This window comes from Corylus avellana, chromosome 3 (assembly GCF_965113065.1).
Source record: "Corylus avellana chromosome 3, dhCorAvel1.hap1.2, whole genome shotgun sequence".
NCBI lineage: Eukaryota > Viridiplantae > Streptophyta > Magnoliopsida > Fagales > Betulaceae > Corylus > Corylus avellana.
Genome location: NC_142492.1, coordinates 26,096,929 through 26,119,738, shown reverse-complemented (window position 1 = coordinate 26,119,738; position 22,810 = coordinate 26,096,929). Strand labels below are relative to the sequence as shown.

The 22,810-nt window shown below is 35.4% G+C and overlaps 1 protein-coding gene across 3 annotated transcripts; it reads left to right on the top strand.

The window, feature by feature from the left end:
* The first annotated feature begins 5,677 nt into the window (after window positions 1-5,677).
* HB-7 (homeobox-7) lies at window positions 5,678-13,058 on the top strand. Of its 3 annotated transcripts, none has more exons than XM_059587311.2 (12): window positions 5,678-5,735; window positions 6,228-6,421; window positions 6,542-6,702; window positions 6,903-7,020; window positions 7,535-7,726; window positions 8,318-8,800; window positions 9,148-9,249; window positions 9,356-9,568; window positions 9,666-9,834; window positions 10,420-10,688; window positions 10,784-10,879; window positions 11,919-13,058. In XM_059587311.2, the coding sequence occupies exons 2-12, from the start codon at window positions 6,287-6,289 to the stop codon at window positions 12,408-12,410; spliced, it is 2,430 nt and encodes an 809-aa protein (XP_059443294.2). In that variant the 5' UTR covers window positions 5,678-5,735; window positions 6,228-6,286; the 3' UTR covers window positions 12,411-13,058. The 3 variants fall into 3 exon arrangements, with proteins under 3 accessions (XP_059443294.2, XP_059443291.2, XP_059443293.2); XM_059587308.2 differs by having other exon boundaries at window positions 5,694-5,799; XM_059587310.2 differs by having other exon boundaries at window positions 5,706-5,812.
* The last annotated feature ends 9,752 nt before the right edge of the window (window positions 13,059-22,810 follow it).

Sequence of the window (22,810 nt, the reverse complement as noted above, 5' to 3'; positions counted from 1 at the left end):
AATACGCCTTAATCATAGGGGCAGAAGAAGGTTTTGATAAAGGCAAAACAGAGTGGCTGCAGGGGAGTGAAGCCCAAGTTGGAGGAGCCCTTTCTCAGTGAGATTAGGAAGGAGAAGGAGAATGATGGGTCTTTTGAATTTGGAAATGAATATGGAATTTGAAGAATCTAAAGATGGGGTTGACAAATGGGATTTGAGTTTGACTCCTACTTGCTCTTATATCAATGTTTCTTTTCTGGGTGCAACCATGGGAAGTATATGGGTGATGTGATGAACTGTCCTATTAATTGGTAATTATTTTTTTCTTTAATTTTTAATTTTTAATTTTTTGTGGATTTTGATTATTGATGGCGATTGCCAGGTGATGGATGTAGTTGATATTTCACTTGAAGCCATTAATATTTCAATCTAAATTGTGATGTGAGCACGGCGGAACCAGCATTTAGAGTTTGGGGAGGACAAAATTAAAAATTTGGGGGAGGAGGGTAAAATTTTAAGGCATTTTTCAAAATTTTTTGGAAAAACATGACCCTTGGGGGCTGAGGCCTTCCATAGGGCTACGTTGTTCCGTTTTTAAATGTGACTTTTAAAATCAATATTGAATCAAAATGGGGATAAGGTATCATATCTAGACCCATGAGTGTATTCAATTGCTAATTTAAGACAGAGACATAAGAGAGCCCTTTATTGTATAACCCCTAGTCCGAAAAGATGGATGACTGAGATGGATTTCCAATTGATAATTTAAGACATAGACAGAGTGGCCATTTTTCGGGCATTTGATGTGGAGAGAGAGAGGAGAGAGAGAGAGAGAGAGGTGGTTCATTGGAGTGGTTCGATCACTTTTTATTTGGCCAAAAAGAGTGGCTCCACCCACCTTCCGCATTTTAAATATACATGATTGATATAAATATGACACATTATCAGATTCTGTCAATTTTTAATAGTAGAGACAAAAACAGAAAAATAAATAAATAAATAGGTAAACTAATTGAACTATTTGTCAAAACCTTAATCCACATGAACAAAAATACATTTATCCCATTTTAAAATGGTGAAACTCTTTCAATCCTGCATTTGGTAATTTCGTTTCAATTTTATTTTAGCATCAGCATGCTCAGTTTCTATATATATATATATTTTCAGAATTTATTAGTGTCCGACGTAAATTATGTTTTGCCTAGGACTTAATTTAATGAGGAGGCCTTATATATATATATATATATATACCAAAATTAATGGTTTGACTATTTCTTGAGCTTGCACATTCTTGCTCAAACTTGTACTCTTCAACTACATTTATATCTTCTGTATGTCATCCTGTTCTTGGTTGTGGTGGTTGAAATGAAATTAAAAATTAAAAAATTGGATCATATGATTTATTTCTCGCTAGAAAAAAAATGGCCAACCATATGATTTATGGGTGCTGCAGAGTGCAGATCTTCTATGGGAACAGAGTTTATCATTATGCTGTGGGGACTGAAAATTTATTTATTTATTTATTTTTTCCCCTTCATGGGCCTAAGGGCCTGGGGACTTGTCAGAGAGCAATTTCAACTACCAATCTACTATGAGTTTGTTCACATTTGAAATTTTCATCCAAACTGCAAGACTTTTAACTATTTTGAAGGGAAATAAAGAAAAGAAAAAAAGAAAAGAAAAAAAGAGAGAGTGATAGCTACTTGAGAGTTCAAGAAATAACATGTCAAGTCATCAGTCCAACATTACAGTTGTCTGTGGGCATGTGCAGTACCAACAAGTGGGAGTTAGATAGCTCATCTTGGTAGATATTTTCATGAAATTCAAACAAAGGATTAAAAAAAAAACCAAAAATTAAATAAAAGGAAGAGAGATGAAATTGAATTGCAAATGTCATATCTTTTATTTAACAATTCAATTAAAATGGGAGAATAAGGGTCTCATGAAAGGTAATAGTTCTTATGGTTGTAGTTTTGTTTGGAAATAATTGTGAGTGCCAAATTGCCTTGAAATGACTTTTGTGATTTTGCTAGTCAGTAATATCATTTACTAAAAGCCTTATCGAGTCTCGTAAAGGCCGACTCAAGCCCAATCGAGTTTGTTACTTCTTTGGCCTTGGAAAGTCCATTCACCCCTAAAGATAGTTTGCGCTCGATAAAACATCCTTCCTTTGGGGATGGCCCGACCGACTGTCCCCATACCAGCGGTCACCTGCCGACGATCACGTAGGGGAAGGGCCATAAAAAGAAAAGGTATCTAAAGTATTTGTATGTATATAATTTCAGTCTTACCTATTTAAACTTAACTCGATATAAGAAAATGATCCGTGAAAGCACCCCTTAAAGGAGTCATTAATGAAAATATACCACATTTCATACCGAAACCTTGACATCTAATGATTGCCATATTAAACCCACTTGACTTAATAACAACAATCATATAAGTAAAGGCTACAAACTCTATTCTTAGTAATTAGCTGCTCTCTTAAATCGTCCTCAATAACTTGGGCATTGTACCTTTTTCTTGTTTTTTCAGGACTCCTAGCAGGTGATCAACTTTATCAACACCAGATATTGAGATTTAAGTACAGTATATATGTTCAGCACATGCATGCTAGAGCTTTTAAAATTAAAGTTTAAAAAGAAAAAAAGAAAAGAAAGAATAGGTACGATTGATATGTGGTGTGGGTCACATAACAAAATTCATTAAAGAGAAAGATGTAGAGTTTAAAATAAAGCAGTAAAAACATGATGATTGTACAGTTTGAATTTATTACAACAATTTATGATGATCATGATCTTAAGCGTATGGTCTCGAATTTATTAGCAAGACAACATGAAGGTAGATTTCTCCTGCAGGCTTGCTGGAGTAATAGATAATAATATTTTGAGCATTTTTTATTACAAGTTTTTACTAAACTGACGAATTTGACGGAGCAGTTTACATGACACCTATTACACTAATCATTAAAATGTCTATTACCTTGTAATTCTACTCCATGCGACATTGATTTTCAAAAAAATGTAAATTGTCGCATGAGTTTATAAATAAATTATAGTAAAAAGTTGTAGTACCTCAAACTTTTTTTTAATTTTTTCTATTTTAAAATTGATTGAAAATTAATTGCTATAATGTAAATAATTTTTTGGGGAAAATCCACTTTATTCCTCTGAAGTTTCAGAAATTTTTCAATTTGAACCTCAAAGTTTAAAAATTGGCAATATACCCCCCCCTAATGTTTCAAAAAATTTCAATTTAAACCTTTCGTTACTAATTTCCGTCAAATTTTACGAATTTTTTTTTAAAAAAAGCCTGAGGGTAATTATGTAATTTCATAAATTTCTGTCCAATTTGACGAAAATTAGTAACGGAAAGTTTAAATTGAAAATTTTTTAAACATTAGAGGGTACATTGCCAATTTTTAAACTTTAATGTTCAAATTGAAAAACTCTTAAAACTTCAATGAGTAAAGTGAATTTTTTCCAAATTTTTTCTATTTTAGAAGGAAATTTTGATAAGCCGAAATCTACATTAATTCCTCACACATTAAAAACGAAAGAGAATATGCAAATGTTATCCCCTCCTCTTTCATATATCTACGCAACTTGCGATAGCAATTGATCAATAATGATGAAACCACATGATTATGCATAATCATATGAATATCAGCATCGTTAATTATGATCTATCAAAATCAAATAGATATAACCTTAAGGTGCAATCCCAAATTGTTAGAATATAAATTAAATGATTAAATTTATCTATTTTTATAAATTTAAGTTTTTGAAATATTTAAATGGTAATTTAATATAGCATTAGAGTAGAGATCCTGAGTTTAAACTTTTTTTTCATTATTCACTTTTCGTTTCAATTACATATTTCTCTTGAATAACTTTTATAAAGATCTTGCACAAACCAGATCATTTGTACCCTTCACTTAAAGATAGAGACATTAGCATAGATATTTCTAGTGGTCCAAATTAAATTTGACACTTAAAGATAGACACATTAGCATAGATATTTCTAGTGGTCTAAATTAAATTTCACACACACACACACTTAAAGATAGACACATTAGCATAGATATTTCTAGTGGTCTAAATTAAATTCCACACACACACACACACACAGGAAAACTTTACTTAAAACTCATAAACTACCACGCATTTTGAGAAGACCTCCTCAAATTTAAAAAACTCTCAATTTAACAATTTAAATTTTCAATTTGATGCAATGTACCCCATTCGTTAGATTTTAAACGTTAAAAGTGATAAAATGACCTTTATATATATCCTTGATTTTTTTATAAAATTTCATATTTACCCTTAAATTCAAATTAAAAACGAAATTCGAAAATCGAAGGATAATTTGGTATTTTTAGTAATTTTCGTTAGGGATTAACGGTTAAATTTGACAGAGGTGGATCAATTGAATCAAATTGAAAGTTCAAGGAGTTAAATTGAGAATTTTTGAAATTTGAGAGAATTTTCTCGAAACACGCGATAGTTCAAGAGTCTAAAGTGAAATAATTTGAGGAGATTTTTTTCAAAGAGTAATGTTAGGTACCATCTTTTTATCCTTCCTAAAATCCTCTTAATGCTGATGTGGCTTTTAAAATTACCATTATATTTTAGATGAATCATATTTAAATTTTGATTCAATGGTGATTTTGAAAGGTACATCAGCTTTAGGAGAATTTTTGGAGGATAAAAAGATGGTACCTAACATTATTATTAGATACAAAGTACGCAGTAGTTCAGGAATCTAAAATGAAAATTTTCCCCCATATATATCTATATATTATTAGATACAACCCACACGTATCCTCTCTCACAATTATTGAGGATTCACGTAATATCTCTTACAACAACCCAAAATTCATATCGCGTGCTATTTTCCAATAATTATTATACATTCGAAAATAATAAATCTCACATGCAATCCAAAATCTCATCCCGGCCACGCGTATATACGTACGTACTATATCTATATGCTAATATGCATGCTCTCACACCTAATTTTAGGGTCATAAATAAAGGACCTTCAAATTACTCTCACCTAATTTCACAACAAATATATATATATATATATAAATTCCCAAACAACAAAATCTTGGTCCCAGTCCTTTATAATATTTCAACCCAACTACGTACTTCTTAATATCCCGAGTGAAATTTAATTAAATCCTCGGATTTTACTAGACAAGAGTCAAACATCATTAAAGTCACCTCATCTAGTGGGTGACCTACATCCATGCATGAAAGGTGTAGATTTTCTCTGGTCCCACATCCAAGAAAACACGGCCAAGATCCTTTTGACCTTTCTACGATTACGACCGTTCTTTATTTCTGCCCTTCAATTGTCTCTTTCGAGTCAAAGTTTACTCTCTCAGTTAAAAAAAAACCTAAAATTACCAACTTACGCGGTGAAAAGGCGAGTGGACGACAGGGACGAGTTAAAAGACCGCGCGTGAAATTGAAAGGGGGATTCGAGCGCGTGGGATAGTGAAGATGGAAATGTTTGACTTGGGAGTGACTGAGAGAAACGCTTGGCTACCATAGAGAAACGGACACGTGTTGAGGAAACTGCCCTACTGGGTAAGTGGGCGTTTGGTCGGTTTTTTGTCAATCCGCATTTACCACGCCCCTTAAATCAATAAATTACGATTTATGGCGGAGAGATAGTGAGATAGAGAAAGAAAAAAGAAAAAAGAAGAGAAAGTCAGAGAGAGAGAGAGAGAAGATGAAGAGGCAAAGGTGAGAGATTTTCTTTGAGTGTTTCTTCCGAAGTTTGTTTGCTTTCCAAAGAACACCGACACTGGTGGGTTGTGGTGGTAGTATTTACTCTCACCGTTGTATTCTTCTTCTTCTTAAATTGTCTTAAATTTTCTTGCTTCTTTTGTTATTTTATTTATTTAAATCCTTCTCAGCTTTCATGACGGTTTTGGAACTCAAAAAAAAAAAAAACCCCAGAATTTTGTTTTGTATTTACACTTGATATTGTTATGATTTGTTATTTTTTACAAATTTTGGAGCTTTGTCTCTTTGTCTGTATATTCTTACAAATCTGAAGCTTTCACTAACTACTTTTAGTCTTGTTTTGTGGGGTTTTTTTTTTTTTTGGTTCTAATTGTGATCATGAGCTGCATGTTAATGTTTTCTTCAGGATTTTGTGTAATTCTTTTGTGTCAAATTCCTGTTGTAATTCCCACCAAAATTCTGATCTTGAAAATTTGTTGATGAAAACAGGTGAGGTAGGTTAAAGTAGAAGTATTTAATATATTTAGGAAGCGAGCGTTCGAACGACAATGTATGGGGATTGTCAAGTAATGTCAACAATGGGAGGGAACGTAGTTTCCTCAGAAACCCTATTTTCGTCGTCGCCGATCCAAAACCCTAACTTCAACTTCATGCCTTTCCAGACTTTCCCTCCCATAATTGCTGTAAGTTAATTTCTCTCTCTCTCTCTCTCTCTCTCTCTCTCTCTCTCTTCTTTGCATTAATCGATCCCTTTGTTTCCAAGCTAAATGTGAAGATCATTTGGTGCATATTGTTTCTTGCAGAAAGAAGAAAACGGGCTTCTCATAGGGAAGGATGAGGTGGAGAGTGGTTCTGGGAGTGAACATGTTGAAGAAAAGTCAGGGAACGAGCTAGAAAGTGAGCAGCCTCCCAAGAAGAAACGCTACCATAGGCACACCTCTCGCCAGATCCAAGAAATGGAAGCGTACATTTCCCCATCTCTCTGCTATATAATTAAGACAATATGACAGTAAAAATCAGCTTCTGATTCAATATTATTAATATTGGTTTTTACTGACACATTATCTTAGTTACATATTAACACAATCTCGTACATAAAATAAATTTGGAAATTTTTTGTTAATTTTCTCTAATACCAATAACATGTTTGCTGGACTTGGACAGTTTGTTTAAGGAATGTCCACACCCAGATGATAAGCAGAGGCTGAAACTCAGCCAAGAACTTGGGCTGAAGCCACGGCAAGTGAAGTTCTGGTTCCAAAACCGGCGAACCCAGATGAAGGTGCGCACGTTAGCACTCCTCATAACCCCATTAAAGAGCTTTCATTTTTAATGGAAACCCTAAAATATGCCAAGCACGTTTCCCAAGGAAGCGCGTTTTATAGATCAACATATGTCCAAAACTTTAAAGCCCTAAACGGCAAGAGCAAGTATCTTTTAATTACTTTGGGAGACTTTTTTTTTTTTTTTTTTTGCAACAGTACTCTGTATTCCATTAATGTTCGCAATTAAACCCTACCTGCACATGTGCTTCCCAAAGAGCTCTCAAGAGTAAATGCTATGCCTCTTAGCTAGGGTTTACTCCTTTTTTTTCTTTTTTTTCTTTTTTTCTCCTCTCTTAAAAGTTATATCTATCAACATTTTAGATATGGTTCATAAGTTTCATTATATATATATATTGTTGTGTGCATTATTTAAGGGTTTTAATTATATTAACCATAAAAAAAAGGCTTATCCAAAGGTTGTTGTTGTTGTTGTTTTTTTTTTTTTTGTTATTATTTGGAACTTGTTGATAGGCACAACAAGACCGGGCAGATAATGCGGTACTTAGAGCAGAGAATGACACTCTAAAGAATGAGAATTTCCGGCTACAGAGGGCACTAAGCAATGTTGTCTGTCCTAATTGTGGTGGTCCGGGGATGATCGGAGGGGAGATGGGCTTGGATGAACAGCAAATTCGCCTCGAAAATGCCCGCCTCAGAGAAGAGGTATCACTGTTGTTTGTTAGTACAAATAAATCACCGCTTATCTTAAAAATTTTAGTTGATATAAATAAATAAATTTAATCATTTAATCAAGAGAAATACTATTTAGCAAACTATTATACGACTATCATACAACTGAGATGACATAGCAATGAAAACCAACCCTTAATTTTTCTTTATTACAAGTCCTTATTAATCAAAATGCTGATTTTTACTTCTACGTACATTATCATAGTTGTATGCCATTCATATCACACTATATATACTAAATAGTATTATTCTTTAATTAATGCTTTAACACACTTTAATGTGGGCTCAAATTTTCATTTAATAAGATATGAGGTCCAACATGCCAAATATTCAATTGAAATTTTGAAATGGGGAGTGAATGACGGAGACAATATTTGAACTCTAGGCATGCATTTGATCTGATACTAGGTTAAAGCACATGCTTTTAGAATAAGTAAACTACTGGAAAGCATAATGAAAGTCAACTTAAAACAAATTAGGGCATTTTTAACTTCATATATTCTTCTTTAATATTCAGAAAAATGAGACTAAATTTATGGATTAATTTGAATGTCTGAAATACAGCTTGAACGTGTTTGTTGTATGGCTTCACAATATTCTGGGCGGCCAATCGAAGCATTACCACCAGCTCCTTCACTGATGCCCCTTTCATTGGATTTGGATATGAATATGTATTCGAGGCACTTCCCTGGCGACCCAATGGCTCCATGCACAGACATGATTCCGGTGCCCATGTTAATGCCGTCAGAAACATCTTCCCACTTCTCCGAAGTCGGTCTATTGTCAGAAGAGGAAAAGTCGATGGCGATGGAGCTTGCAGCCTCGTCGGTGGAGGAACTGGTGAAAATGTGCAAAGGAAGTGAGCCGCTTTGGATGTCGAGCAATGAAAATGGAAGAGAAGTGCTTAATTTTGAGGAGCATGCGAGGATGTTTCGGTGGCCATTGAACCTCAAGCAGCACTCCAATGAGTTGAGGACTGAAGCCAGCCGTGATAGTGCTGTTGTTATAATGAATAGCATCACCCTAGTCGATGCCTTTCTTGATGCTGTAAGTCCCTTTTCTGAGGATCTATACAACTAGAATGACGTGGTAGTAAAAATAAGCCTTTCGACCAATAAGTACTGATTTCTACTGTCATGCCACCCCAGTTGTATAACATGCAGTCTTGCTACATTTCTCTTTTTGAAATGAGAAATGCTAGTTTGCATTCTCTCAGCATATTGATCAGTTGATGTATGTGGCATATTCAATTCACCATTATATTAATCTTAATGGTGGATTGAGCATACCACGTTAACTGAGTATGTTGGAAGAATGCAAAATAACATTTCTGTTTTCAAATAGTACAATTTCTAGGCCAAATAAGAATGGATAATTTATTCACGACGTTTCAGAATAAATGGATGGAGTTGTTTCCTTCAATAGTTTCTAGAGCAAAAACCATTCAAGTTATATCGTCAGGTGATTCTGGACAAGCAACTGGGTCTCTTCAACTGGTATGTATATATGCTAATTAATGCTCTACAACTTGTTAAATATTTTGACGCTAATAAGGCCATAGTTATTGATCTAATAGAGAATATGTGTTGGGCATGCATGCAGATGTATGCAGAAATGCAAGTTGTGTCTCCGTTGGTGCCGACTAGAGAGGCTCATTTCCTTCGATATTGCCAGCAGAATGCGGAGGAGGGGACATGGGCAATTGTTGATTTCCCAATTGACAGCTTCCATGACAACCTCCAGCCTTCCTTTCCCAGATACAACAGACGCCCCTCTGGCTGTCTTATTCAAGATATGCCTAATGGCTACTCAAGGGTCTCTCTCTTCTTCTTTTTTCAATTACAATTTAATTCCCTTTATATTTATTAATTGTAATATTAAGGGTAATTGGTGTATATATATATATGCGCAGGTAACATGGGTAGAACATGCAGAGGTGGAGGAGAAACCCGTCCATCAGATATTCAGTGAGTACGTGTACAGTGGGATGGCATTTGGAGCGCAACGCTGGTTAGCTGTCTTGCAGCGACAATGCGAGAGAGTTGCAAGCCTCATGGCCCGAAATATATCCGACCTTGGAGGTTCTTTTGTTTTCTTTTGTTTTCTTTTCTTTTTCTTCTCTCTCTCTTTCTCTCTCAAAATGCAAGCATTATCATATAAATATAAGCGCCAAAATTTGCTCCACATTGCATCACGTAACCGAACACTTTGGATAAAATAACCTAATTGTGCATGATTGAAGTGAGAGTAATGTGGAGCAAATTTTGGCGCACCGTACTCTCATTTTGCTATGCTAATGTGATAGTGCTCATCAGCTTTTGAGTCCGTTAGCTTTTATTAAAATTAAAAAGGAAAAAAAAAATCTAAATTCAATGAGATTGAGATGTAACATGTACCATTAACGTTCATGGCTTCTGACATCACACAACTTGTCTTTTATATATATATACAATTGGCATACAACAAAGATGACGTGGGAGTGAAAATCTTTTTTTATTTTTTTTGTTAGTAAGTATTGATCCAACGATTGAATTTTACAATCATATTTTCGAGTTGTATGACAGGATGTCGTATCATATAACAACCTACTAAATATAATAATTTATTTTTTTAGCATCTGACGATTAATTTAGATTTGAAAGTTTCCGACCTGCGCATGCATGCAGTGATACCCTCTCCAGAAGCACGAAAGAACATGATGAAGTTGGCTCAAAGAATGATAAGAACTTTCTGCATTAACATCAGCACGTCAAGTGGGCTTATATGGACGGCTCTGTCGGATAACCCAGACGACACCGTTCGAATTACCACAAGGAAAATCACTGAGCCTGGACAACCGTACGGCCTCGTACTTTGTGCTGTTTCCACTACTTGGTTGCCCTGTTCTCATTACCAAGTCTTTGATCTCTTGAAAGATGAACGGCGTAGATCTCAGGTTCATCTCACCAACTCTTTAATTTCTTTTATTTATTTATTTATTTAATCCACACTTTATTAATTAACTGTATTATAATATATACATGCATGCAGCTTGATGTTCTGTCCAATGGGAATTCCTTACATGAGGTGGCTCACATCGCTAACGGCTCTCATCCAGGAAATTCCATTTCTCTTCTTCGCATCAACGTAAGTTTTTTTTTTTTTGTTGTTGTTCTTACAACTAGTTACTGTTTCTTTCTCATTCCATCTCTTCTTATATTAATCCACCCAAGCTTTGTACTGCGTAGTCAACGTTTAAATAAATTAATTTTCATCTTGAATATAAACATGTTTAGTAAACAAATACACCTTTTTAAGGAAATATATATACGATCCTCTATCATAAATATGGATTTATTTATCTTATTGTTAGTAGGTTTAATTGTAATCAAATCATTATGAATTCATTAAGTACTGTACTTATAGTATATTGATCACCTACCTCAATTTTCTTATAAATATGATTCATTTATAATGTAAGTATGATCAAGGAATTAATAAGATCATAATGTATAGCCTTATCAGGCTCTTATCCTAACATCAAATCATCCGAAAATCTTTTTTGCCAATTTTTCTATTTCCTCTTCTATTTATCTTTTTTTCTTAGGAAAACTCTACTTTAACCCCTTGAATTAATGTTCTTGCTTTGAAATTACCCCATAAACTTCAAAAACTTTCAATTTAGTATATACATCCTTGCATTTTTTAATTTTTATTTTTTAGAAGAAAAAAGAAAAGCGGTATTTTGATAATTTGGACACTCATCTGTTAAAATTTAATGAAAAATTTTAATATATTGGTGAAATTGAAATATAGATATATTAGACTGAGAGTTTTTAAAATTTAGAGAGTAATTACAAATGTGATGAGAATTCAGTCAAGTTAAGTGAAGTAAGTTTTCTTCTTTATTTTTCATATCATTATAAATTTCTTCACACCTTGGGTCGCCAGCCTAAGAGCCATCTTAAGCATGCTTTAAGCTTTCTCTAAGACTCGGTCTTAAATTGGACTCTCTTAACTAAAAGAAGTTACATAAATTAACGATATCAAATTTCAGAAATATGGTTGTCAAAATATATATATATATATCATTGATTCATTTATACCTAGAACTTTCAATAATATTATTGCATGTGTGGAAATGAAGACCGATTCCAACGTTTATGACCTGCATGGATATATGCAGGTAGCCAGCAACTCATCCCAGCATGTGGAGCTAATGCTGCAAGAGAGCTGCACAGATGAGTCCGGGAGCCTCGTTGCGTACACAACCATCGACGTGGACTCCATCCAGCTCGCCATGAGCGGCGAGGACCCCTCCTGCATTCCCCTCCTACCCATGGGCTTTGTCATGGTTCCCGCCGGATCCACCGCCGACACCGCTAACGTTTCCGGCGACGGCAACCCAATCTCATCATCCGAAGACTCGATTAATGCACCCACTTCTTCTTCAGGCTGTCTACTCACGGTGGTGCTCCAAGTTCTTGCAAGCACAATCCCATCAGCAAAGCTCGACCTCTCCAGCGTCACCGGCATCAACAACCACTTGTGTAACACGATGCACCAAATTAGTGCCGCTCTCAGTAACACCAACACCAACACCAGCTGCCCTGATAATGCTAGCGTTATAGGTTCTTGCATTGAGCCCGCTACTACAGCACCAGTACCCAAGCAATAGCTTGGAAGTTGTGTATCCGCTGAAATTGTTAGCAATTTGTGCAGGTAATCTAAGAGAGAGCTCTTACGGAATCCATGCATTCAAAATAAATTTTGGGTTGTTTGGCTCCTTTTCGGATAGATGGATTCCATATGAACTCTCTCACATTATCTGCCCAAATTAGTAACAATTTAGACATACGGATAATTATCGTGGATCTTTACCCCCAAGACTTTTACTAGTGGGAATTAATTGTGGGTAATTTGGTGAGAGAGAGGGGGGTAGGAATGTGAAATAAAAATAGGTGAAGTAGGGTTTTGGTAAATAAGGGAGGGTGTAACTAATGAAAGTGGTAGGTGTTAGTAGGTAGAGGAAAGATTTGGTGTGTGGAGGTGCATGGTGTAGGCCTGAGGCGGAGTCAAGAGCGCACCAGACATGACCCTTGGTTTGTGGTGAGGCTTATGGAAGTGGGAAAAGAAATGGGCCTCACCAGTTAACAAGGGTGGTGGTTCGGGTATTGACTTCTGCTTGTCTGTCGGCCTTTTTTTTGTTCTTCATGAATTCAATGCTTTTTTTCAATCGCATTAACTCTTTTCTTCATTCAGTACTTTTATGCCCCTCTAATTCATCTCTCCCTCTTGAATTTATTTCAAGGTTTGTTTTCTTTTTTGTGTTCATCTTAATTTCTCGTGTGATAGAAATTCTCATATCGTGTAAACACGTGTGTTTGAGATTGCGATTTTATAAATAAAAAGTATGATTTTAAACCAAATGTGCGTTTTCAAACAGCATGTAATGAGATTTTCTAAAAAAAACGCAAAATTTTAGATACCAAATTACGATTTTACCAAATATTTAACTGAGTTTTTAAAAATTACATTTTCAAATTGTTTTTTTAAATCTTAAACCCAATTCAACCCTAAGTGAATAATATAATGTAAATTGGGGTATGTTTAGCAAATTTCCGTTCTCTTATTTTTGTTTCTTCAAAAAAAATAAGTCAATGTCTTTTCAAAACTATTACCAAAAAACTTCTTTTATTTTTCTTTGGCAAAAAATTCAAATGTCATTTTACCTTTATATCACATCAATTATTTTTTATTACAATTCACAACAAAACTACTTACCAAATGATTTAGGCTTAAAGTTTTTATGTTAAGATAAGTCTAAACATGCGACATTAAGGTCTCACTTTGGTGTACGTACTCACCCGATAGCTTATAAGGCTTGTCTAGCGGCTCCTCAGGATCAAATGTAGCCCAACATACAAACTCAAGTCATTCATTAATTGATAGTTCGATCATAATGTTAATTAGTAAAATGACAATAATAAATTACTATTAAAAATATTAAAGAAGAATTTAACTTCAATGCAGTCATGGCACAAATGTGGTCTTTTGCAGTCCCCATGTAGGAGATTGACACATCACCTAAAGCACAAAAAATGCACAAAACTATCATACAGCCTAAAACACTAGATTTTTCCTTATTTCTTTCTTCTCCCTTCCATTTCTTCATTCTTGCTGACAACTCCTCTCTCATTTCTTCTTCTTCCTTATACTTGTCATTTAACACAGAAAGAGAGATCTGGTGGATCCCTTTAGGGTGATAAAATCCCTAAAGGGTTAACCTTCCCCTTAGGATTAGTTTTGAATCAACAATAAGTTTTGAGGTATTATTAGAATCGATTTTTGAGGCATTAGAATCTGATTTTGAGGTTGGGTTTGCGTTTTCCAGTTGGGTTTGGCCAGCGATGAAGAAGAAAGGGACTGCTGTTTTGAGAACGTCTGAAGAAGTGACTACAAAATAATCCTGTGTTTTTAATCCTATTATTTAAGATGACTTAGCTTAGGTGTCAAAAATGTATTGGGGGCCGTCGAATGGGCATTTTTTGCACCAACCGCATGGTAGGAACTCTCGTTAAAGAAAACATATTAGAAATAACATTTGACACTTACTATACTCGATCGAAAAAAAATTTCTTTTCTTTTCAAAATTCTCTCTAGCTAGATAAGGGATTTCTCCGACGTGTGTATAAAATTTGATTTAATGTTTTCTACTCTTTTACTGCATGATGTGCATGCTTTACCAACTTTTTTTTAGCAAGTAAAGGACCATAATGCTCTATTATAAAAATAAATAATTAAATAAAGCTCTGCCGATCCTTTTGTGAAGTGAGAAATCAGTACAGTTCATGCATATCATTTTTCTCTTTTGCATATATAATGCATATTTAACTAGTGGCCACCATTTATTCCAAGCACAACAGCTTTTTATGAGTTTAAGAAAAATAGGTCCCCTTACTTGTACATTAATTAATTAAATTAAATTAATTATAGCAAACAAAACATACACCCATCGAATTAGATTCTGCATGCAAGTTTCTTGATACTTTAAAAAGTGTTTCTCTAATTCTGTACTACTGCATCTGAATATGATTCCTTGTCTCAATATTTAGAGTTTAATTGTCTACAACCCTACGCTATCTCTCTCTCTCTCTCTCTCAGCCCACCAAAATAATAATAAAAGTTAATGTTATATATTATATCCGCATTCAACTCTTATTTTATTGGGCATTGAGCAGATATAATAGTGCTTATTAGTCTTCGAGGAGTAGCTCAATCAGTAGGAGACCACGCTTCATTAAGCTAGCGGAGATCATTAGTTCGAATCTCCCTCCCCTTTTCCTTCCACTTATACGAATGGACATGTAAAAAAAAAAAAAAAAAGTGCCCGTTATAATTAGGTCTTGACTTTTGTTTTTTTAATAATGGCTAATTCAAGTGTTGATAGACACCCGCTACATTAGTTCAATAGAATGAGCATATACTATGTAGCATTATTCAAATAATAATTAGAAGTGAGAGCTCAAAATTTCCTTCAACAAGTGAGATCCAACATATAATATTTAACTAAAACTAGGGTAAATGTAAAGTTAGGATTTGAACTAATATTATATTAAATTACTATTTATCTCAAAATTTTAAAATTATTAAAAAAAATAAAATTATTTAAATTAACATTCTAACACTATCGCTAAATCCCACATAACAAGTTTTATATATATATATATATATATATACACACTAAAATGGATGCACCTAGTTTTTTCCATTGGTCTAATTAATATTGGACATGATCTATACTTTTACTTTTTGGGCCGAGGCCTAATCCAAAGTTCGTATTACCCAAAAGCTGAAACGGATGGCCTAACCACAACGTTGTCACTTGTCACCAATAATGTTTGTTTATTCTCGACAAAACATAATTAATTAGGCTTTGGTCAAATGCTGAAAGAATCATTAGCTTTCTAAATAACGTGCCACACTGTCACAAAACAACTTGGAAATAATATAATTCTAATACATATTTTAAAAGTTCATGTCAACGAGATAGATGAACATTTTCAGCAATTATTTGCCCAGATTCTCCAGCAATCTTTTACTTAATTTTCTCGCAGTTTAAAAAATACATGTGAGAGAGTTCATATAATAAGATTTACTTGTTTGAATGGGTGGTCGGACAATTCAAAAGTTATTTTAAAAGGTTGGCTCAAGTGGTAAGAGTAGCATTCCCATCAGGTCTAAAGTTTGAATTCTTTTAAGTGTAAACAGCTTTTTGGGGCCAGCTCGCCAGTGAAGTTGGAGTATTACTCAATTCGTGTGGATGGAGCGTTTTACACTAGTCCGAGATTTACCCGACAATGATGAATATACAAAGTGACGCTGTCTTAAAAGAATTATTTGTCATAAAATATATATATATATATATATATATATATATATCTTCAAATTTGGAAATTTGTATATGTGACTTAGAAGGGGTCTAATAATAAATAATAGTTTATTGGCTCTTAACTATGGGCCTAAGTTTGCAATAAGTCAATCAGTTGGCGCCCTTGGTATGAACCTGGGATATGCAGCCCATCTTTCTTTTAATTACGAAAGTGCATGATTTCTAATTAAACAACCAAAATTCATGAAAGTCCTTGTTAATTAATTGTTCAAGGTTATGACTCATTCTAGAGTGCTCTAAATTGGATTTTTTTTTTTTTTTTTTTTTTCAATTTGATCTGTTATAAAGAAACTCAAAATAAAATGGAAATTAAATAAAAATTAAAGTAGAAGAAAGAGAGAAAATGGAAATATGCAACGGGAAATAGAACTTTTGGATAAAAAGTTTTTGTCAAAAGTGCTACTATGAAAAAGTTGTTTATTCCAAAAGTTTTTGTCAAAAGTGCTACTATGAAAAAGTTGTTTAATTACCTGTTTGGTAACTACATGTCTTAAGTGTTTTTTTAAATTTTTTATTTTTTTTTATTTTACATCTTGTTCTTTTTTCTTGATAATATTTACAATACAAATGGCTGCGAGAATTGAAGTGAGTGAAGATAATAAGATAACTATGGTAATAAATTAAACCTGTTAACAATTAAACCTGACAAAACAAATCCCATTTTATAATAAAGGATTTATAATTATCCTTATTATACATTCTAATATATTAAACAGATATTTGTTCTTAAAATATGTGATAATATCTGTTCTTATAAAGAGCACGTGCTTTAGAGCGATAGATGCTAATTTAATAATTAAATCGGAGGAATTTTCGTCTCAACTTTCTGTATACTTCGAATTTTGCTTGAAAAATGTCAAATAATATAGAAATCTTTCAAATCACTTTTGGTTAGAGATTTTGATGGAAAGCTACGAGTAAATGGGCGGCCTGAAAGTGAAGAGAAGATGACAAGAAATGGCAAAATTGCTGACCCCTTCTTCCAGCTTTGACTAGTTTTTATTGATGATTTGGACGGTGTTAGGCAATGACCACGACTTTGAAAACTCGTCTTTTGGTTTTTGAATCAGTCCAAACCAATTACAACTTGCATTTTACGTGTTATATTAATTAATATATATCAGCTTGGTCAAAATTACAAACACAAATATATAATTATGTTTGGTAATATGTTTCTAGAAACACTTTACTATTTTTAGAGTTTATTACTAAAAAAAAAAAAGTGAGGTTGCTAGACGTCCTCTCTTTTTTTATTTTGTTTTTATTTAATAAATAATAAAAGTATGTTTGGGGTTACGTTTGAGAAATATAACTTTTAAGTCAAAAAAACATTTGTTTCATTTTTAAACTTCTGCTAAAAGTGCATTTTGGTTATTTTTAGGCATTTTTTTACCCTTAAAAGCATTTTTTTACCAAACTTGTACTTTTTTCTTTAAACAGACTTTTTGAGTATTAAATACACTTTTAAGCTCTTCAAACGCACACCCAAACACACTTTTAAGTCAACTCTATATTTGCTTATGTTTTCTCAAAATAAGCAATTGTACCTTACAAAAAAAACATTTTTTTTTTTTTTAAATGTGGATCCCTCCAAAAAAACACTTATCATTCATCAAAAAACACTTCTCACATTTATATTATATCAAACCATTTTTCAAAATAAAAACAAAAAACACTTCTCATCCTCCAATTCATTTCTCTCTCTCTTTTTGTCTTCTCCTTTTTCTTTCTTTTGGTTTTAAACTTAATGTTCAATTTTAATAGAAAAATCAAATTGATTGGTTTGGTTATAAGAAATGCCTAATTAATATAATATTTGAAGTATGTAAGACACAATGATGTGCAAGGCAATTATTACATTTATCACATTTAACAACTACAATTGATGTCACACACAAATTATGTTTTTTTTTTTTACCAAACACATCATAATTCATAAGGGATAAGGGATTAACATGCTTCCTCAAAATGAGCCTACTTTATGCAAGTATAGCAACATAGTGTTGGTGATGTTGTAAAAGGGGAAGCAAAAAAACAAGATCTTCAAAGATAAAAAAAAATGATAAGATAAGGAGGTGGGAATTTATTGGAGAGATGGGATTTGTGTTGAATTAATATATAAAGGGATGGATGGATGGAAAGACTTTTATGGATCATCTTTTGCAATCCAATCCTGTTATTGCCAACTTGGGTATACAGCCTATACATATAATTAATGTTCTTGATTCCCCATAAATAAACAAACAATACAAAATAAAAACAGCAATAAAGTACTAAAGAGAGGCCTAAAAGGTAAAGAAGGTGTTACCAATAGATGATAAGTTTTGATGGGAAAAAGGCCTGGCATCCTGAGGTGTCAAGGAATCACACACTGCATTATCAATTACAATATGAATGAACATTAAATTACTATAATAAAATAATAATAATAATAATAATAAAACATTTATCCCTTCAATCTTTTATTTAAATTGTAACTTCTTTTTTTTTTTCAAATTTTAAAAAGTTGTGTTAGGGAGAAAATATGCCCACCTATTTATATTTATTTACTATTTTGCCATTGCCCATTGATATGGTGACATGTGTCCCCATTGGCTTATAAAAGGAGAAACGTCTCCATTTTCTCCAGGACTCTCCCCCATGTCTCATTCTTTGAAAGAGACTCTTATTTCTCCATAGCCTCTCGTCTCACTCCCTTTCATATATCTCACTTTACACACACAAATTATTTGATATTAAAGGTATATTATCATTACACATTTATATCCACACATAAGATGCTAACTTAGGCATCGAAGAGTTTTCGGCCCCAACTGAAGACCCTCTGACCGTGTTCCTATTTTGCAGGAACACCATAAATGTACAGGAATCCAACTCAAAGCTTGATCATGGGAAAATATCATAGCCTAGCAACACCTTGGACCAAAAATTGCATCAACAAGTTGTATTTAACGAAAACTCCTAGCATCGTATCAACAAATTGCATCTATGGTTTTCTATCGTATCAACAAATTGCATCGTATCAATATTTAACCAAAAATTGCATCAACAGCCTAGCATCGTATTTAATGAAAAATTCTAATGGATAGAGCTGAGTGAAAGGGCTAACTAGTTTGGAGAGTCAATAACTTTTTAAAGTTTATAAAGAATATTACAATTTGGGTGTAAGTTTGAAAGAGATAAGTATATATATACATGTCTGATTATATATTGGTTCTCTATATTATCTAAATTTTTTTTTTTTTTTTTCATTACATTTTCGATCTTATACTTGCTATTTGATGAAAGAGAGAGAAAGAGAGAGGGAGAGAAATGAATAAACAGAGAGAGATAGGTAGGGAGAAAATCATTAAAAAAAAAAAAAAAAAAAACTATACATTCATTTATAATGTTTCCTTACATTTGAGTAAGAAGGATAGATAAAATTCAAAATGCATTTAATTTAGGGAATTAGATGGAAATGTTTTTTAAGAGTTTAATTAACTGTATTACTTACAAATTGGGAAATGTTAAATGTTCTTCTGGTGTCCTTCCAATTGTGATGTGGCTTTTGTTTTCTCTCTAGGGTGCCGACGACCTTAGGGTAGAAGGATTGTTTTCCAAGCTGTTTGATTATAACGGCTGTGGAAGTATCATATTCTATTTCCGGTGATGGAGGACACACAGAAGGAGGACGATCTCAGTAGGATGTGGGGGAAGTTTTCCCTATCGGAGGTGGAAGGCACTACAATAGAAATCCAAACTCACGCCTGGGAGGAAGGAACCAAGCGAGGGAAGAATTGTCTGGTGGGGAAACTCATAGCCGATCACCTGGTGAGCAAGGAGACGATACGTTCCACCTTAATGCAACTTTGGAAGCCAGCAGGAACCCCCACTTTCAAAATATTGGGAGACAATCTCTTCCTGGTGGAATTCGGGCATGAAAGGGATAAGACAAGAGTCCTGGAGGGAAGGCCATGGGTATTTGAGGGCAATCTGTTCGTAGTTGAGGACTACGATGGCTTGACGCCTCCTGCAAAGTACCGTTTTGACAAGACTGCTTTCTGGGTCCGTATGCAACACCTCCCGTTGGCATGCATGAGTCTCATTGTCGGACAGCAAATTGGGTCAGCAATAGGGCAAGTGGAGGAGGTGGATGTGGATGAAGGAGGAATGGGGTGGGGTGAATGCCTGAGGGTCAAAATCAACCTTGATCTGAATACACCATTGGTGCGTGGGCGAGTAATTAAAATACAGGGGTCTGCTATGTTGATCACCTTCCAATACGAAAGGCTCCCGAAATTTTGCTTTCGCTGTGGAAGAATCAAACACGGGGTGACAGGATGTCCGGTGAGGAATGAAGCAAGAAAACAAAATGCACCAACTGAGTTTGGGCCCTGGCTCAGAGCAGCCTCCCCAAAAAGGGTGTTCGGAGGAAGGCTTGGACAGGAACAAGATCGAAGAGACCCCCCTCAGGCTAAGCGAGAAAACAGAGGGGGATATGGCAGACGTGAGGCCAGCAACAGATATTCTCCCAATAGACGGCGCCAACAGCAAAGAGACCAGGCAGTGAACGGTGACAGGGGTGGAGACTTCTCAGGCACGGCGGAGAGAGGGAGGCGAACACCACCGGGATCCAATTGTCCATCCAAAAGAGAATCGCCTGTGACAGCTGGAAGCATGAGGAACGGAAACGGAAATCCCGAAAATCAGGGAGAAACACGGGGAGGCGCCAGCATGCACACCAAGGGGATAGAAAGAATCAAGGGAAATAATTCGAATGATGCAATAAATGAAAATTTCCTTACAGAGGAGATACGGGAGATCAGGAAAGGAAGGGAGAGCGTACACCTTAATGGTCCGGATTCGGAACCTTTAAGGGAATTTCTGGCTGAGTTGGCACAAAAGGAAAAGCAGCTCGAAGGGAACATAGAGGTCAGGGGTCAAACTGGTATTTCAGCGGGTTGGAGTGGAGCTGAGGGAAAAGAAAAACGGTCCCTGTCGGGTAACAACTTTTTTACCATGGCTGAGGTGGAAGCAAAAGTTAAAAATGCTATTTTTGATGACAACCAAATCGCTCGAAGTGTTAGTGATGACAACTGGAAAAAGAATAATGAGGGGGCCAGTGATGACAGACCGGGGAAACGAAAGGAGAGGGACTCTCATGGAGGGGGAGATGAAGTGAAGAAAAAAGGACGTATGAAAGAGGGACGACTGGTGAAGTCAAATGGCGGGAGTGTAACAAATGTAAAAAATGGATCGGGATTGGCGGCGGCTGGTTCTCAGCCCCGCCGACCGCAATGAATCTTTTGAGTTGGAACTGCCGAGGGCTTGGGAACCTTCGGACAGTTCGAGAACTTTGCCGATTGGTGAAGGACAAGAAACCCAATATAGTCTTCTTAATGGAGACAAAATTAAGGGCTAATAAGATGGAACGGATACGAATTCAGACAGGCTTCGATCACATGTTGGTGGTGGATTGTGTTGGTAGAAGTGGTGGTTTGGCCCTCTTATGGATGACTGACTCAGGGGTTGAAATTCAAAATTATAGTCGGCGACACGTAAATGCAAAGGTCTCCTCTTCTCCATCGAAACCACCGTGGAAGCTTACGGGCTTTTATGGACATCCTGAAACAAGTAAAAGACCTGAGGCATGGAGTTTACTGAAATACATCGCCACGATGGAGCCTTCACCGTGGCTATGTTTTGGGGATTTCAACGAGATAACATGCTTGGAGGAGAAATTTGGAGGGAGGGGACGCCAAAGAGGGTTGATGGAGACTTTCCAAAGTACTTTGGAAGCATGCGGTTTGTCGGAGTTGGGATTCAAGGGACCAAAATTCACATGGAATAATGGTCGAGAAGGGGCTGATTACACAAAGGAAAGACTCGATAGAGCGATAGCTAATCGGGATTGGTGTGAATTATTTCAAGGTGTGGAGGTGGAGGTTGGAGTTTCCCTTTGGTCCGATCACTCTCCGATTCTGGTGAGCCTTCATGACCAGAACATCGAAACAAGGGGACCTCGGCTTTTTAAATTCGAGGCTGGGTGGGAGTTGAAGGGACGATGCCGAGACATCATAGCAAACACGTGGAGGGATCACCCCAACCATATAGACCCGTGGCTAAGGCTGTCGTCCAAGCTGGAATCATGCAAGCGGTCTTTGACGAAATGGCAACGGGAAGAGGTCCGCAAGCCAATTAATCTGTACAAGGAGAAGTGTTGCAAATTGGCCAACTTGCAAGGGGAAGTAGATGATCCGAATGGGGAAAAAACGATCAAACTCCAAAGGGAATTGAGAATTCAAAGGGAGCAAGAGGATTTGAAGTGGCGTCAGCGAGCAAAAATGAATTGGCTCGCGAACGGGGACCGGAACTCCAAATTTTTCCATGCTTGTGCGAACCAACGGCGGAAGGGGAACAAAATTCACCAAATCCATGATGAAAATGGAGGGTTATGGGAGACTCATGAGGAAGTGGCACGGGCGTTTGAAAATTATTTTACAAGTCTATTTTCCACGGGGGGTGCTGGTAATTTTCAGGGCTGTTTGGGGGCCATAGAAGAGCGGGTGACGGAGTCAATGAACGAGGCACTAATGAAACCGTTCGACGACGAAGAGATTAAGGCGGCTCTTTTCCAAATGGAT

Bases quoted from the DNA above. Each gene is read 5' to 3' on its own strand.
- HB-7 (XM_059587311.2), top strand. From the start codon at position 6,287: ATGTATGGGGATTGTCAAGTAATGTCAACAATGGGAGGGAACGTAGTT. The intron at 9,569-9,665 runs GTCTCTCTCTTC...ATATATGCGCAG, and splicing joins TGCCTAATGGCTACTCAAGG to GTAACATGGGTAGAACATGC. The intron at 10,689-10,783 runs GTTCATCTCACC...ACATGCATGCAG, and splicing joins ATGAACGGCGTAGATCTCAG to CTTGATGTTCTGTCCAATGG.